Genomic DNA, 19,155 nt, shown 5'->3' with positions numbered 1-19,155 from the left:
AAAATGTTCAGAAAGAACAAATTAAAAAGAATCAAAACCACAGGTTTGTTGTTTTGTTTTTCCAATTTTATGCCCAACAGAAAACATTTTTGAAGAAAGTTTTAAGCTTTTGTGATTTAAAAAAGCGTAATGAACACAAATTAAAATTTTACGAAAAACTGATCATTCATACCATCTTAGGAAGACACAGGTTACACAAGTGAAGTAGACACATAATTTCTTAAGATGTAAGAATACAAAACACTGAATTTTCCTTTTCTAGAATAAAGGAAACTTATTAATATTGCAAACATATGAATTAAAGGCACATTATAGTTACCTAAAGCACAAGCAAAATCAGGTACTTAACTCTTCCATACCTTTGCAAGATCTATATTTAGTCCTAGAAGAGAAGGAATACCACTAAACATCGAAGTCTGAGCAGGAATTACTCCAAAGCTAGGTAAACAGCAGAAGTCTTCACTTCCTTCAAAGAGAAATTTCAGGTGATCCGGATCCTTAGTTGACATTCCCACACCAAGGGCATATAGAATAGGCTCTAAGTGAGTATATTTATACACGTTGGTACCCAATTCCCGGCCAACAATGCTTGCCTGGAAATTAAAAAACAGTATAAAATAAAACTTCATAACAGTTAATGTTGCACTTGCGTTCTTTCTGCAATTCTCATATCAAACAAAATTCTCATCTGACTTTACAGTCACATGTAAACATAAAATATGAGTAGTAAATATACCATAGAATATTACTGTATTTGTTGCAGTACAAGCAACTCTAATGTAACGCATTGTATCTTGCTGCAGTTTACAGCAAGAATAGGTAGTACAACTTCACACAGCTCTGCTCCCAGCAATGCACAAGAAAGTCACTAGAACAAACCACAAATGAAACAAGTAACATTAACTGTAATAAGATTGAAACAAGGAAGGAAGGAAGAAGCAGAGCAAAACCACATTGTCCGGCAAGACCTGTCTCCTGCCCCTTTTCTGAACAATACTCTAACTAAAGAGGCTTAAATAACTTACAAGCACTTGCATTCTGCATTATTCAGTCTATTCAGCCTTAAGTTTTCCCATCATCGATAAGAAAAATAAAGAGTGAAGTCTGGAGATGTTTCTTACTCTGCTTCCTCACTTCATAGTTTAAAACCCACCCTTCTCTTTGCAGACAGCAAGCCAGAGTAGAAGCTGATCAGCAACACAAGTCTCTCTGCTTAAGGTTTTCACCGACCTTTGAATGTATCTGGTAGACAGAGGTACGTACCATGTCAACAGATGAAGAGACCACTGATCCAGCACTTGTCGAATTCATAGAAACATTCTCTGGAGACTCTATCTGACTTAGAGCATCATTCAATACAGTTATGGACTCTACAGAACAGAATTGAAAAAAAAAACACTTATAAATAACCATAAATGAGATGCTTCAGTTAGATACACAAAAAACATGTCAGCAAGTGAGATATAGCCTGCTACTTCTCAATTTGATTTTTAAACACAATAAATATACATCTGCAAATTGAGCATAGTGCTGCATTTTATAGGCATCTACACAACAGTTGATGGTTAAGTGAGCTCTACACCGATTCCATCAGTTCTGCACCCAGCAGCCAACTATGACACCTATCTAACTCAAGTCCCTGAAACGAAACTGGTGCTATACGCCACCATTCAAGCCAAGAGGAATGTGCCAGTAAATATTTTGTTTTATTCCCTGAACCACAGTGTTGTGGAGAGGATAACATGTATTACATTTCAACTGTCTCAGAAGTAAACATCTGAAAATTAGTTCTGCTTTTCTTATCTTGAAAATTATTTGCAATACAAGTAACAGGTCTCATCCCCTGGCAGTTACCCTCTTTCCTGAGTCACATAAATAAATAAGAAATAAATAAGTCTGAGGCTTGAACAATGCCAAGATTACAAGTGAGATGATGCATGGCTGAGATACAGAACTCAGTTATGGTAAAGGCAAGCCATCAAGAACAGCTAACTCCTTGAAGCTCAACACGGCTAAAATTAATATTAAACATTCGCGTGTTAAAAAGAACCAACCAAAAAGCGATGAGAATCATGCACGAAAAATAAAAAAGCATTTAAATCAGAGGAGTGCAAAATCATTATTAAACTATCTTTATCTTGGAGCTGCTCCCCTCCACTTCAAAACCCCTATACCCATACTGACTTGCACAGTCGCTCCGACTAACACCGCGTTGCTCTATTGCACAGCACTCCCTGAATATCCTGCAAGTTGGCTGCATACCCTCTTGCAGAATCTTGATTCCCTAAATTATTTCTCCCTTCCCGGTCTCACTACCAAAATCATCACAATGTTTTATTTGTGGCCTGAATCTCACGAAGAAAAAGGAACACCTATGAAACAAACACACCTTGTCACCTCTTCTGCCAAAGACAAGCCTTATATCTTTGGCTACAAGTGCTGTCAGAAGATGACATGAGGTTACAACATTTACATAATGTGAAAATGTGCAAAACAAGAGTTTTGTAATTTATAGAATCCTTTAAAAGGTAATCTCATTACTTTTTTAATTCATGAAACTAATGAAGGAAAAGCAATACTGAGCTGCTGGGAGAAGTTACAGACTGTTTCCACCACTCTTGCACAAATCAAAGAAAGGCTTTCACATGGCTTTAAAATCTTCAAGGGAAAATACAGCTTTGACCTCCAAGTAAACCTGAACATTCCCTCAACGTTTCATGTCCACAGTCCATTTCCATGCAGGAACATAACTATCACTTTTAATGATAAAATCTTAAAGGAAGATTACCAAGATGTATTTTACATACAATGACATCATTAAGACAAACAGTATGAAGGCAATCTGTAATTTAATAATGCTGCAGAATACCACAATCTCCTTTTCAAGGATTCTTTCTTCCAGAATATATGATATGACTGGACTCTCAAATTGGTGAGCTGGCTACTGTCAGGCTGAACACTAAGGACATCACAGAATCATAGAATAGTTTCGCTTGGAAGAGATCTTCAAAGGTTATCTAGTTCAAGCCCTCTGCAATAAGCAGGAACATCTTCAACTAGCTCAGGTTGACCTCGAATGTTTCTATTGTAGATTAAGTTTGGTTAACTGGATTCTTTTAATTGCACTCTTTTGTCTGAATAGTCTTTCTTAGCACTGCTAAAAATCGTTAGGACTAATAGCCTTGTTTAGCATTAGCAGCTAAATGTGCTGAAGCCTTAGGCTGCAAGCTTTGAACTTTCACCTAGGAAAGTAGAACTTATCTTGAACTGCTGCCTAGTTACGAGAGTGCAATTACAGGAATCTTCCAGTGCAAGCTGAAAGACAAGGCAGCCACCACTGTCCACAAAAGGTACAACTCATCCAGATAAGAAACAGCTATCAGCCCGTCTGGAGGCAGAGAAAGAATCCAGTAAGGAACGAAGACTACCCCTGACCAAAAATTACCACTGGACCTGGAAGCGCGTGCCACAGATGTGAACAGCGTATGACGAATGGTTGCATAGTCTGTAAGGGTAAAAATGTCCAGGGGTTTTGTTGTTCAGGGTCCCTCTCCCGGAGCCATCCAGCTTGAGCTGCTCCTATTGCTGTACCACTCGTTTATATTTTTTTTAACCTGGAATATGACATCTGTGACTGCTGCGGGAAACCTAGGACAAAGAATTCCTTTAACATTTCCAAGGATAGGTCATTACCACGCTCATCGTAAAAAACATCTTCCTTGTATCTAGTCTGAATCTACCCTCTTTTATCATAAAACCATTACCACCGTCCTATCACAACAGGCCCTGCTAAAAAGTTTGTCCCCATCTTTCTTACAAGCTCTCTTTAAGTACTGAAAGGCTGCAATAATGTCTCCTCAGAACCTTCTCCAGCTGAACAACGCCAACTCTCTCAGCCTTTCCTCATAGGAGAAGCGTTCCATTCCCCATTATCATTTTTGTGGCCCTCCTCTGGCCAACCTCCAACAGGTCCATGTCCTTCCTGTAGGACTCCAGAGCTGGATGCAGTACTGCAGGTGGGGTCCCACCAGAACAGAGAAGAGAGGCAGAATCACCTCCCTGGACCTGCTGGTCATGCCTCTTTTGATGCAGCCCAGGATGCGGTTGGTAGGACCTTGCACTTGGCCTTGTTGAACCTCATGACATTCACCACAGGCCCACCTCTCGAGCTTGTCCAAGTCCCTCTGGATGGCACCCCGTCCCTCAGGTGTGTCAATCACACTACTCAGCTTGGTGTCATCTGCAAGCTTGTTGAGGTTGCACTCAAACCCGCTGTCTATGTTACTGATGAAGATATTAAACTGTACTGGTCCCATACAGACCTCTGAGGGGTACTACTCATCACTGGTCTCCATCTAGACATTTAGCTGTTGACTGCTACTCTCTGGATGCAACCATTCAACCAATTCCTCATCCACTGAACAGTCTAGCCATCAAATCCATCTCTCTTCAACTTAAGAGAGAAGGATGTTGTGGGGGACTGCATCAAAGGCCTTACAGAAGTCGAGGTAGATGACATCAGTAGCTCTTCCCTTGTCCACTGACATAGTCACTCCATCATAGAAGGCCACTATGTTGGTCAGGCAGGCCATCTTGAATTACCCCTCTGTCCTCTGTGTGTCTTAGCATAGCTTCCAGGAAGATCTGTGCCATGATCTTCCAAGGCACAGAGGTGAGGCTGACAGGTTTATAGTTCCCAAGTCCTGCTTTCTACCCTTTTTAAAACGTGAGGTGGGGCATTGTTCACCTTTTACATCAAAGGCCTCTCGAAAATTGTGTGTTTTTTTAAACTTTGGCCTACTGTTGTATTTGTAATCAGCAACAGCACTTGACCTAGACCCTACCAGAATCATTTACTGTCATGGGTTAGGTTGAAACCACCCCTCCCCCCCCTGCCCAAAGCCAGTCACTCCCCCTCCCCCACCCCCAGGAATGAGGGAGAGAATTAAAGGATAAACGGGAAACCCATGGGTTGAGATAAGTATGATTTAATACAAATGACTTAATACAAATGACTTAATACAGTGTAGGTGCTCACCAGCCCCTCGTATGCGAAGCCCGTCTCGTCCCAAAGCTGCAATCCCGGACAAACGCGAGGCCCCGAAATAGAGAGGGGCAGAGACAGAGAGAGAGAGAGAGAGAAAAAAAGAAAGAAAAACAATAGAGCAAAAGCGCAGCAAGCGCAAAAGAGCAAAAGTGCAAAAGAGCCAAAGCGCAAAAGCCCTTCTTCCCGGCTGACCCTCACTTTTATACTGGGCATGACGCTGCATGATATGGAATACTAATTGGCCAGTTTGGCCCTCAATCTTAAGTTCCACCACAAATCACAAGGGGAATCGTGTCCCCCTTGTCCCACTGTGTTTCTGCACTCCGGCACACTGAAAAGTCCTTGGAGTTTCACTTCCAACCACAAACATCAGCTTGCTATCAACATTCTTCTCAGAGTGAGCCTCTGAGTAAAACCAAAACACGGAGCTCTTCTGGCTGTTAAAAACTCTGTCCCAGCTAAAACCAGGACATTTACTAACACTTCTATTGATTTTTTCAAAGCATATGTATGCAGAAAATAGTCTTTCAGGATGGAATGTTTCTTCAAGGACTTCTGAGTTTATTTCTTTATATCTATGACAGACATCAACCATATGAAGTATGTCTATGGTTCTAGGGTCAAATTTCTTGACAGGTATCAATCAGCAGAAAGTGTATACACACAGGATGTCTGAAATTAATGTTTCAGCAGTGGACTTAACTATGACAATATGTACTTTTTAATATATGACTCTAAAAGTTGAGTAACGTTCTTCTAAGATCCAAGAAATAGCTTGAAGGGTATAATTTTAGCAGAAACAAACTCAGTAGGAAACCTTTTCATTAATAGAATTAATTTTAATATTGGTTTTGGAGTATTTTTTAAGTTGGCATACTGTCAGTCAACTCTAAAACCTTAAATGTCCACTACACCACTATGGTCTGCTATTATAGAGCAAACAATTAGCAGACAGCAGGGAAAGATTAACCTGAAGAGCAGAGGCTGAAAACAGCTATGGCAAAGCCTGTCTCTTCCTGGAAGTACATCTCTCACTCAGTTAGGGAATATTGCACGTGAACCATAGCCTTTAACTATGAAGGAGACAGTATCAGTGTTTAAATCCTTTTTAAACATGTATGAATAAAGCTGAAATTGAAGCTGGAACAGTTTTCTTCTCATGCAAAATCTTGCTTTGTGTTCACACAAAGTGTACATACATGCACACCTCCGGATTTATATCAATTTGCTATATACCAGAGATAAGCTTTTGAAGTGTGACAGAAGTCAGCCAGTTAGAATACTCAAGTTGTTTTATGTACCCAGGCAGCTTCTAAGAGAATTAAAAATGCACTTCAACATAAGAGCAAATTACAGACCTCTAAAATACTGTATTTAGCTGAAACTGCCTCACATCTTCACAACTGAGGAGGAAACCAAGACAGACAGAGAGAGATTGCCTCATACGGGTGACAGAGATAATCAATTCTGTTTTCCTAGATAAAGCAAAACAACTGAACATATTAACCTCTGCAACACATACTACAGCATGCTGTATACAGCGTACAATCTGCAAGGCAGCATGGTTGTCTTTCAGCTACCTCACAACACAATTTGATTTCTCTCTTTGCGTAACAGGAAGAATAAGACTAGGACACAAGAGCAAGCAGCACTGTAGAGGAAAGGGCTACTGGATTTAGCTTTGCCTGAGAGGGAATACAAGGAGACAATACGCCAACGTGCAATGCAGTGTGCAACTGTGACCTACTGCACATGCACCGCACATTCAGAAGCTTCTGTTATGACATTTAATTCGTTCTTCCTGCTTATGCACAGGCACAGAAGCCCAGGACCTCTCAGTATCTCAAAACATGAAATCATATTGCCACAACAAATATGTCAGCTCACTAGATCCAGCTGCAAATGAGAGCCTTAGCAATTCCTTTCTAGTACTAGTTAAGCTAAGACACATTATTCTGCAGTTGCTACTGCCTAAGGGCCTACAGGGAGCTGGTTACACTGACTCATTGATGTACATTTTAAGTTGATACTGTGCCCTAAACTTAAGGCTCTGATTATGCCCTGCTTGTCTTCTTGAAAGATTTCTAGCTTGTTCTAAAGTGGTACAAAGTAAGCTAAAACTATTTTTTCAGTGTTGCGGTTTAGCCAGGCCTAAATGTCATGCAGCCACTTGCTTCCCCTCCTCTACCCCTGGGGAAAGGGGAAGAGAATTAAAGAGGAAAAGAGAAGGAATCTAGTGGGTTGAGAAAAGTAAAATTTAATAATAACATAAAATTAAGCATCATAATGATAATAATAACATATGAATATATATATATGTATAACGATAACAATATATGCAAACAAGTGATGCACAGTGTCACTGCTGTCCACGTGGTGACCAACACCTGTCCTGTCTCGGCATACGATTCCAAAACAGCTAAGTCGTAACACTGCAATCCCGGACAAGCGACGATGCAAGGGTTGTGGGGGGAGGTGGAAAGCACTCTCAGAGGCTGAGGGAACAGGCCCCTGGAATAGCAAAAGCCTCTTCCCGGTCAGCCCTCATCTATACACTAGGCATGACGCTGCGTGATATGGAATACTCCATTGGCCAATTTGACCCTCAATCCTAAATCTAAGTTCAAATCATAAGGGGAGTTGTGGACTCTCTGCCCCAGCCAGACTCCCCCTATCCTGTTGTGCTCATGCACACAGCAAGAACATGGGAAGCTGAGAAGTCCTTGAGGTCTCAGCACCAACCATAAACATCATTGCGCTGTCAACATCCTTCTCATAACAAATCCCAGACTAAAACCAAAACACAGAGCTCTTCTAGCTGCTAAAAAGAAAAACTAACTCTGTCCCAGTCAAAAGCAGGACATTTGTCTTAACTATTAGTAAGAAAATAACATCATCATGCAAATTAGAAAAAAGCTCTGACATGCAAGTCACTGCAGATTCACTGTTGTCTCAGAGGCAGTGACATTTTCATGTTACATTAAGCAGATCACTACCTTTCACTCCTGGTAAACAGAACGTAGGAAAATACACACCAGCAAAACTACATCTTGCACTTCAACTTCCTAAGACCTAAATTCACACATAGCTTCTTAAAAAAAGAGGCCTGTTCTCAGACTTTTTCTGTTAAAAAGACATCGTGTAGTGAATGCACAAGTAACCTATCTTTTGCTAGTTAACAGGACTACACCTGAAACTGCGTGGGAGTACAGAGGAACTGTCAGAACTTCTCCAAGTACATTAATGACAAAGCCTGTAAAGCTTTAGGGAGTAACTACAGACATTCAAAGACACTTAAGGCATTACAAGGAAAGGGAAAAGGCAGGCATAGTCAGTTACAACGACTGTGTCAGACAGCTTTTGGGGTTAAGAGGAGTTTGGGCAAAAGACTGTACTGCATCAGCAGTAGCTGCTCATCTAGAAAGATGCAGGGCAACTACTAAGAAAGACTGTTTTACTGAGCACATTATCCTCAGTCTTCACTGACAAGAGCTCCAGCTGCACAGCCGAAGCCACAGAAGGCAAAGGCAGGGACTGGGAGAATGTAGAACTGCCCACTGTAGGAGAAGATCAGGTTCGAGACCATCTAAGGAACCTGAAGGTGCACAAGTCCATGGGACCTGATGAGGTGCATCCATGGGTCCTGAGGGAACTGGCAGATGAAGCTGCTAAGCCGCTATTCATCATATTTCAGAAGTCGTGGCGATCTGGCGAAGTTCCCAATGACTGGAAAAGGGGAAACATAGCCCCCATTTTTAGAAAGGGAAAAAAAGAAGACCCAAGGAACTACAGGCCAGGTAGTCTCACCTCTGTGCCTGGCAAGATCATGGAGCAGATCCTCCTGGTGACTATGCTAAGGCACATAGAAAATAAGGAGGTGATTGGTGACAGCCAACATGGCTTCACTAAGGGCAAATCCTGCCTGACTAATTTGGTGGCCTTCTATGATGAGGTTACAGCATTGATGGATAGGGGAAGAGCAACTGACATCGTCTACCTGGACTTAACCAAAGCATTTGATACTGTCCCACACGACATCCTTGTCTCTAAACTGGAAAGACATGGTTTTGATGGATGGACCACTCGGTGGATAAGGAATTGGCTGGATGATCGCAAGAGCTGTGGTCAACAGTTCAATGTCCAAGTGGAGGCCAGTGACGAGTGGTATTCCTCAGGGCTCAGTACTGGGGCCAGTGCTATTTAACGTATTTGTCAGCGACACGGACAGTGGGATCGAGTGCACCCTCAGTAAGTTTGCAGATGACACCAAGTTGTGTGGTTTTGTGGACACGCTGGAGGGAAGGGATGCCATCTAGAGGGACCCTGACAGGCTGGAGAGGTGGGCCTGTGAGAACCTCATGAAGTTCAACAAGGCCAAGTGCAAGGTCCTGCACATGAGTCGGGGCAATCCCAAGCACAAGTACAGACGGGGCCAAGGATGGATTGAGAGCAGCCCTGAGGAAAAGGACTTGGGAGTGCTGGTGGATGAAACACTCAACATGAGCCGGCAATGTGCGCTGGCAGCCCAGAAAGCCAACCGTGTCCTGGGCCGCATCAAAAGAAGCGTGGCCAGCAGGTCGAGGGAGGTGATTCTGCCCCTCTACTCAGCTCTCATGAGACCCCACCTGGAATACTGTGTTCAGCTCTGGAGTCCCCAGCACAAGAAGGACATGGAGCTGCTGGAGCGGGTCCAGAGGGGGGCCACAACGATCATCCGACGGCTGGAACACCTACCCTATGAAGACAGGCTGAGAGAGATGGGGCTGTTCAGCCTGGAGAAGAGAAGGCTCCGGGGTGATCTTATAGCAGCCTTCCAGTACTTAAAGGGGGCCTACTAGAAAGCTGGAGAGGGACTTTTTACAAGGGCGTGTAGTGATAGGACAAGGGGCAATGGCTTTAAACGGAAAGAGGGCAGATTTCGATTAGATCTAAGGAAGAAATTTTTCACTCTGAGGGTGCTGAGGCACTGGAACAGGTTGCCCAGAGAAGCTGTAGATGGCCCATCCCTGTAAGTGTTCAAGGCCAGGTTGGATGAGGCTTTGGGCAACCTAGTGTAGTGGAGGGTTTCCCTGCCCATGGCAGGGGGGTTGGAACTAGATGATCTTTGAGGTCCCTTCCAACTCTAATCATTCCATGATTCTATGATACTTGAGAAACTTCAATGAGTTACTGAATTAACATCAACTGCCAAATCAAGTGACAATTAGCTATTTCCTATTAATTAAAATTGCACAAACTCTATAAATTCATATTCTGGTACACAAGTACGAGTTTATTATCTTGATTCAGTTTATGGGCCAAGAGAACAACTTAAGCCTATGAACTGAAGAAGTGCTTCAAGCAAGCCAAAAAAAGATGGGAAGAAAAATTCAGATCTTTTTACTTAAACTGGTTTTCAGAAAAAGAATTCGATGTTTTCATTTCCTAAAAGACCACCATTAAAACCAAGATGAGACAGTATCTCTATTTAGTCTTTAAGCGTTCAGCATCTCCAGCAGAATGACCTTGGCTAAAACACACAACTATGAACGTGCTCTAGTTAAACATCAAATGAGTGCTTTGCTAGGTTGAGCTCTAAATGCATGATCATGCACACATTAGGTATGGAGCATTTAATTTATTTATCTTTAAGAGAATTACTTTCTCCTATGCTTGCAAAAAAGTAAAACCAAAAACTACAACATAAATCCAAGTATTCAGTTACGTATGAGTGTTACATAAGTAAGAAAAATTACCTTTAAAAAAACCCCAATCAACCATGAGATGACACTCCTGCTTTTTTTCTAATCTCAAATGAATAAAGTCAAACGGCTTTTATCAGTATGCCTAAATTATGAAACAAGATTAACATCTCTTGATTATGGGATTTTCTACTATATTACAACCAAATACTTCATCTATTTGGTATTTTTTTATAATTATACATAATGGCTAATACATGACTGCTCTTCACAGCATCAAATTACTTAAATTAATCAAATCTTCTGGGAGAGTTTTAATTTGCAGATATTAGGTATTGTAGCTTTTCAGTTTTAATGCAAGTACTCTAATTAATTTCCCTTATTTAACAGCTGAGTACCTTTAAACAATAGAGTGGTAGTGAGACTTTGATAGTGGAAAGAACTTTTAATATAGAACTGAAAACTCCATTCAAATAACTTTTTCAGGATTTTCCTCAATCCTTCTGCTGACTCTCACATGCAATGAATTAATGCAAGAGTTTTCATTCAGTAATCTATGACTTGATATCACTGAAAGGACAATGCTGCATTTTGATTAAGTTCATAACAAAACATAAGTTAAGGAATGTAAACTTCATGGAAGACTCATGCTAATATGATATTTACAATTTCCTGACTGTAGAAACCTGCTATGTTGTATTTTAAGCACATTCATATCAGAAGTCCAAAATCCTATTCAATTCTTTCTCCCAATAAAATCAAGAACCAGACGTGGAATATTTTATGTAACGCTGAAGCAACTTTCAAAAGAAATTTCCATCTACAACTATTTTCCTACGACATTTTTCTGCTAGCAACCCATAAAAACACCATAGCGCATGTGACAGGCTGGTGAACACATCAGAAACTACAAAGCTGGAATATGTTGCTATAAATACCATTCCATAAGGACAGAGAACATTTATGAACTGACATACATTTGGAAATGGGACATCTGTAAGCCAAAGATTAGTGAATACAGTCAGTAAGGCGATACAGAACTACTGTATGGCTCATTACATTCCTCTACCAAGATCTGAGGGAAAGGGCGAAGTGTCTTCTATTCTAGTTTTAGTTTAGGCACCTAAAAGCATATCCCTAAGGTTTTAATGAAATGCTCTAATGGATTTCAGGACCAACAGCTTAAGCATCTACTGTGTATCTAAGTATCTCGGAAACTCAACTGGCATTGTACATAAAGATGCCTCTTTCCCTCCTCCCTCAAACACTGGCATTTCCTAATTTGACAAATAATCTTTGACCTAAATAATGACATGCATAATAACAATCATCATGCAACTCACACTAACAAACTAAAGAGAATATCTCAAGAAATCTTGGAAAGCAGCCAGGAAAATTAGTCTGTATGATTCATTTATGAACTATGACAACTAATAAATAAAGGATCTAAATAAAGAGAGACATAAGACAACAAAGAGAAAGCTTGGTAGATGACAGAGAACCAAGTATGGCAACAGGAAAGATCAGAGTCATTTTGGCTAAAAAAAACCCCACAAAACCCAAACAAACAACAAATCAGCAATGGGAAGGAACATAGAAAGTAAAAAAAAAAAACACATTGGAAGAGACAGTCATCTTGGTCACTAGCCAAGGAGGTGATGTTACCCAGGAACACAAGGCAGTAAGGAAGAATTTCTTTGCTGTGTTATATCAAATGACTTAACCAAAGATCTTTTTGGTATGGAAATGTCTCCCAAAAAAACAAGATTCCAGGACTCAAAAGAAAGTACAATCTATTAAACTGCTACTACTTCTATGTATGTGCCATCAAATAAAACACTGCCATTAGTCTGGCCATAATACATAAAACAACAGTGATGTTGCTTCCCTAGAAACTCTTAAGATAGATAAAACTCTCTTAATTCTACATGTAAGAACAAAAAAGTTTTCTTAAAATGATGTGACTGTACTGAAGCAGTAAATGATTAAAGTTACACATTTACCAAAGAATTCACTGCTTCTGTAAACTTTTGAAGTTAAGTTTCATCAAATGTCTGACAAGAAAGCATTCCCTTCTAAGCTTTGCTTGCCCAAACTATCCATATTATCAAAGTCTCCTTTACCTTGGATACTTCTGGGTTTGCTGGCGTTATCAAAGTCACAGACCTTCTCCCATTTCTCTCTCACTGCTTCAGGTGTCATTGGCTGATTCTTTCCTCTGACAATAGCACCCAGGGATCTCTCCCAGCGCACTAGTGGGAAAAATGAGCCAGAGAGTTAAAGTAACAAAGAAACTTTTCGTTTCTTTAGACCATTTTTATCTAGGCCGCTACATTCAAGATGGTGCAAGAAAGGAAAAGTTATAAGTACTCCAGTTTAACTCACCATTATAACTTTAAGCTGGACTAAAAGGACTCACTGCTTTTAACCAACATTTAGAAAAGGAATAGGACTGGGTTTAAATTTCATTAAAGCCACAACAGACTGATTGCCTTCTAAAAATATTGCATCAGTTTTAGGATTCTGCCTAGTGAAAAGCTGTAGCTAGTATATATCTACAGACATTCTCTTCTGATATCATTTTGGCTACTAATGCTTAGGAATCTTCTGAAAGTCTTGGAAAACTATAAGGGAAATGTGAAAACCACTTTTAATCTACAAAAGAATGTTAATACCAGTAGCCAGCAACTCCAAATGGTCCCTGAAGTTTTATTTTAATATTGTAACTTAAGAGAAACTGGTGAGGCTAATGTGAAATCAGTTCTGGAAGGATACAGACTTCCTGGATTGCAATTAATCCTTAACCTGTCATGTTGGTTTTGCTCTTAATTAGAAATAAACAATTAATGAGACCATGCTGGTACCTCACTAACAATCTGGCTTCATTTTAAAGACTTCAACAGCAGGCATTATAATGATGAAAAACGGTATTTTCTTCGGACCAGAGAAGAGAAGTCAGAGATTTTCAGCTGTATGAAAACTCAGCTCCTTGTGGAGGGTAGCAAGAGGTTCTACGCTGCTGCCAGTTTGTTTAATCTGTTTAATACACTACTTGGGAAAAGCTATTCCAGTGCCACCACCATAATCAGAGATGTACAAAATCTTTATCAAGTGGGGAAAAAAAAAATGTTTTGGAAGAAGGGAGAACAACTTCTTAACTGAATGCCCTACTTCCAACCCACTGATGATACTCACGTAGGCTGAAAAGTCCTTGAACAGTTCAGGAAAATAATGCTGGTATTAGGTTTGACATATTTAGAAAAAAGGTTAAGACATTTCACACAATGGATTAAGTTTCCCATCTCGTAAACCCTCAGTATTGTCTGCAAGTTTTCTTTATATTCATATTTAAGTTAGTTACTAGAGTCACTTAAGGAAAATACTTAGCTAGCATAGCAACTGCTCATTAACAAGACTAACTGCATCAATATGTTAATGCATTATCACTAGTATTCTTACAGAAGTATAAATAAAGGCAGAAAGCAACTAAAAAGCAGTCTGTTTACCATTGTGTGATACTTTTATATCATGAAAAACAGAAGTTATCAAAAAAAAGGCAACAACATATGCTTAGCACCATAAATGGAGATTCTTGACTTCAATTACATCTCACAATCCAAGCGTTAAGGTTTACTTAGGCAGATTTTCAGTTACTATTAGTCAGCTCAAAAGCATAACAAAGCCCATACCTAAGTCACCCATTTCCCCAATGTGTCGTGAAATTTGTGACTTTTAAGTAAAAGAAGCAGTCTCCTCAGAATCCTAGGCTTTTGCTAATCTTCTCTCCCTATATAAAAATGTCTTGAGCAGAGGTTAACTGCAAAGATGATTTGCACGTTTTTGTTGTCAACTGAAAAAAACAAAATCAATCCTGCAACACAAAGTACTTACATTTTCCAATCCATCCAGCTCCCACCTGTCAAGAAAAAAGAAAATCATCAGCTTACCACATTACAAACCAAAGATTTGTTAATGCAGGAAAACGAAACTAGGCTTCAGAACAAACTCAATATAATACAAATTTCTGAACTACTGCTGGTTGTATTTAACAGTTTAACCAGCACTGGAACACGAGCAACATAAAACTCCAAGAACAAGATAACAGCTTCCACGCAATTTATGAGCTAGCAGTTCGATAACAATAACTATAGTGTATTCCATAACTAAGTAATTCATCCTTCCTGCAAGTTGCTCTTTGTGTTTGAATGATACAGAAAACAAAAACTTCTCTTGAGGTAGTTGCTTTGGTACCTTTTGAACCTCTCAAGGGCACAATAAGAATTGTAACAATCAAATCAGTAGTATTTTGAGCACACACTAGAATTTGACAAAGTTGTTACTGCATGATGTACTTGTCACAACAAGGTCAACATTTTTTCTGTCTATGCTGACTACGTAGTATCTCACATAATAATTCAGTTTCAGCAAAAAGTTTAAGACTGGACAGGCTAAAGCAAATGACTGATGTCAGGGGAAGGGGTAAAGGGAGGGGAAGAAGGGGAAGAAAGGGAAAACGAGAAAATTACCTCGAACAGACTGCCATTCTCTGCACAGCTCTCATGGCAAAGCCAAACAACTAAGGGAGCAACATACTCTGGTTTGAAAGCATCAATCATATCTAGAGTAAATTGGAGGAGAGAATTATAAAATAGAAAAACTGTATGATTTCACCAAATTATTCTTATTCTAACACCTCTTGATGAACAGCAGAACTAAGAAGAATTCAATCAACAGTGTTCTGCCATGAAAAGAAAGGCGAAGTGAAATGAAACCTTTGAAGATTCATTAAATACAAAGAACTCGTGAGACGTACGTATGCCTCCACACCCAATGACAGTGGTTCTCAGCCAGACAGGTGAAACATGGTCTAATCGTTGGGAGCGCTGTAAGATGCAGACTGCAAAGCCAGGTACCTTCCTAAACTTACATCTGACAGGCAGCCTGAAACAAGGCTAAGCCAGCTAGACATAATCCTGATGGAGATGTACCTGTGCAATTTCCCTTCAAATTTGCTAGTCATTTACAAAGATGAGACAATACAAAAAGAATTGTAGCTGCTGAATATTTGAAAAACATCCCGTTTGGAAATGACGTTATTTCCAAATGAGATATCAGGAATTATTAGCCCTGCTAAATTTATTTACCAATTATATTTTGATAATTCCAGAGGAGGGCCACGAAGATGATCCGAGGGCTGGAGCACCTCTCCTATGAAGACAGGCTGAGAGAGTTGGGGCTGTTCAGCCTGGAGAAGAGAAGGCTCCGGGGTGACCTTATAGCAGCTTTCCAGTACCTAAAGGGGGCCTACAGGAAAGCTGAAGAGGGATTTTTTACAAGGGCGTGTAGTGATAGGACAAGGGGCAATGGATTTAAACTGAAAAGAGGGCAGATTTAGATTGGATATAAGGAAGAAATTCTTCACTCTGAGGGTGGTGAGGCAGTGGAACAGGTTGCCCAGAGAAGTTGTGGATGCTCCATCCCTGGAAGTGTTCAAGGCCAGGTTGGATGAGGCTTTGGGCAACCTGGTGTAGTGGAGGGTTTCCCTGCCCATGGCAGGGGGGTTGGAACTAGATGATCTTTAAGGTCCCTTCTAACCCTAACCATTCTATGATTCTATGATTTTCATTGTCACCTGGCACAAGAGAAAACTATCTGAAAATTGAGATATTGTCATGGAGCAGAGTGTGGCTGTCCAGGCAGCTCTTACCACATGTTCTACCCCATCTGAAAAGAAAAAAATAACTTAAACTTCTTCTTTCAACTTTTAGAATATTATTCTTTCAAAAGCAACAGATACATAGCTGTTTCTCTGCTAAAGGTCAGCAAGCATTTTCAAATATACCCTGACAGATGAAGAGTTGGGAAAATTCAATGTTATGGGTACTTCTTTAATAGCCAAGCTGAAGTAACAGAATTTCATTTTTCAGAAGCTCCACAAAGGTAAAAGGAAATTGAACTCTATTTAACATGTCACGTTGTAAGTGCACAACAAAAGCCTTAGGCTATTCTAAAGTATTCCACTTTATGCCACACACCATTTAGTCTCAAAAGCTAGCACTAGACTTATCACTAATACAATTAATCCACTACTACAGAAATTATTAAGAAATGTGTTACAAGGTTAAAAAAAAATACACAAAAAAAGATGCAAACTACATTTAAAGTTCTAGCAAGAACAACAACAACAAGTGGGCCAAGTTGAACATACATAATTGTGGCAATGCTAAAGCACAGATGCTTGCAGACATCTAAAGATGAACAGGAAAGTACTGACTATGATAACAAGGATAATTCGGTAAGACAAATGAAAATGTTTTTGAAGTTCTAGTGTACAATCTTTTAAAGAGCATTTGAACAACTAGACAGTTGTCATCGGGGACTTCAATTGACAGAAAACTTGTCATGGGGGACTTCAATTATCTTGATATCTGCTGGAAGGCCTACTCAGCCAGCCATCCACAGTCCACGAGGTTCCTTCAGTGCATTGATGATAACTTCCTGATGCAAACGGTGGATGAGCCTACTAGGAGAGGAGCACTGCTGGATCTTTTTCTCACTAATAAGGAGGGTCTGGTTGAAGCGCTGAAGATCGAGGGTAGCCTTGGTTGTAGTGACCAGGAAATGGTGGAGTTCAGGATCTCATGTGGCAGGAAGAGAACACCTAGCAGAACTAGAAGCCTGGACTTCAGTAGGGCCAACTTTGATCTTTTCAAACAATTGCTAGGAGAAATCCCATGGGACAGAGTACTGGAAGTTAAAGGGGCCCAAGATAGTTGGTTAGCCTTCAAGGACCTCTTCTTCCGAGCTCAAGACAGATGCAACCCAACAGGTAGGAAGTCAAGAAAGGGCACCAAGAGATCTGCATGGTTAAACAGGGAACTGTTGGGCAAACTCAAGTGGAAAAAGAGAGTGTACAGATCATGGAAGGAGGGGCAGGCCACTTGGGAGGAATATTGGTCTGCTGTCAGAGGATGTAGGGAGGCAACTAGGAAAGCTAAGACCTCCTTGGAATTAAACCTTGCAAGAAAGGTCAAGGACAACAGAAAGGGCTTCTTCAAATACATTGCAGATAAAACTAACACTAGAGGCAATGTAGGCCCACTGGGGAATAACGAGGGTGCCCTGGTGACAGGATAAGAAGGCGGCAGAGTTACTGAATGCCTTCTTGGCCTCAGTCTAAACTGCTGGAGGCTATCCTGATGAGCAGCGGAACCCTAAGGCTCCTGAGGAAGTCAGGATAGAGGAGGAGTCTACCCTGGTTGACGAGGACTTGGTTAGGGACCAATTAAGCAACCTGGCCATCCATAAATCCATAGGTCCTGATGCGATGCACCTGCGGGTGCTGAGGGAGCTGGCGGATGTCATTGCCAGGCCACTCGCCATCATCTTTGCTAAATCGTGGGGAACGGGAGAGGTGCCTGAGGACTGGAGGAAAGCAAATGTCACTCCGCTCTTCAAAAAGGGCAAGAAGAAAGACCCAGGTAACTATAGACTAGTCAGCCTCACCTCCATCCCTGGAAAGATAATGGAACAACTTCTCCTTGGTGCTGTCTCTAGGCACATCAAGGATAAGAGGGTCATTAGGGGCAGTCAACATGGCTTCACTAAGGGGAAGTCGTGCTTGACAAACCTGATAGCCTTTTATGAGGACATCACCCAGTGGGTGGATGATGGTAGAGCAGTGGAGGTGGTCTATCTTGACTTCAGTAAAGCATTTGACACAGTCTCCCACGGCATCCTCACAGCTAAACTGAGCAAGTGTGGTCTAGATGATTGGGTAGTGAGGTGGATTGTGAACTGGCTGAAGGATAGAAGCCAGAGAGTAGTGGTCAATGGGACAGAGTCCAGTTGGAGGCCTGTATCCAGTGGAGTCCCTCAAGGGTCGGTACTGGGACCCGTACTGTTCAACACATTCATTGATGATTTGGATGAGGGAATAGAGTACACGGCCAGCAAGTTTGCTGATGACACTAAACTGGAAGGAGTGGCTGATGCACCAGAAGGCTGTGCTGCCATTCAGAGAGACCTGGACAGGCTGGAGAGTTGGGCGGGAGAAATTTAATGAAATACAACAAGGGCAAGTCTTGCATCTGGGTAAGAACAACCCCATGTACCAGTACAAGTTGGGGACTGAACTGCTGGGGAACAGCACAGGGGAAAGGGACCTGGGGGTCCTGGTGGACAGCAAGATGACCATGAGCCAGCAATGTGCCCTTGTGACCAAGAAGGCCAATGGCATCCTGGGCTGTATTAGAAGGGGTGTGGTTAGTAGGTCAAGAGCGGTTCTCCTCCCCCTCTACTCTGGCCTGGTGAGGCCGCATCTGGAATATTGTGTCCAGTTCTGGGCCCCTCAGTACAAGAAGGACAAGGAACTGCTTGAGAGTCCAGCACAGGGCCACAAAGATGATGAAGGGAGTGGAGCATCTC

The 19,155-nt window shown here is 41.1% G+C and overlaps 1 protein-coding gene across 1 annotated transcript in view; it reads right to left on the bottom strand.

Moving 5' to 3' along the window:
* The window catches only part of HSD17B4 (hydroxysteroid 17-beta dehydrogenase 4), a 71,800-nt gene that overhangs the window by 38,960 nt on the left and 13,685 nt on the right, over nt 1-19,155 (bottom strand). Inside the window, exons 9-13 of the mRNA XM_086628708.1 lie at nt 15,255-15,346; nt 14,620-14,644; nt 12,852-12,980; nt 1,264-1,370; nt 360-593 (exon numbers count right to left, since the gene is read on the bottom strand). Coding sequence (XP_086484834.1) covers nt 360-593; nt 1,264-1,370; nt 12,852-12,980; nt 14,620-14,644; nt 15,255-15,346 — 587 coding nt within the window. The remainder of the gene's footprint in view (nt 1-359; nt 594-1,263; nt 1,371-12,851; nt 12,981-14,619; nt 14,645-15,254; nt 15,347-19,155) is intronic.

This window comes from Tauraco erythrolophus, chromosome Z, assembly GCF_009769465.1.
Source record: "Tauraco erythrolophus isolate bTauEry1 chromosome Z, bTauEry1.pri, whole genome shotgun sequence".
Lineage (NCBI taxonomy): Eukaryota > Metazoa > Chordata > Aves > Musophagiformes > Musophagidae > Tauraco > Tauraco erythrolophus.
The sequence above is the reverse complement of the archived record's forward strand: the minus strand, read 5'-3'. Positions and strand labels throughout refer to the sequence as shown.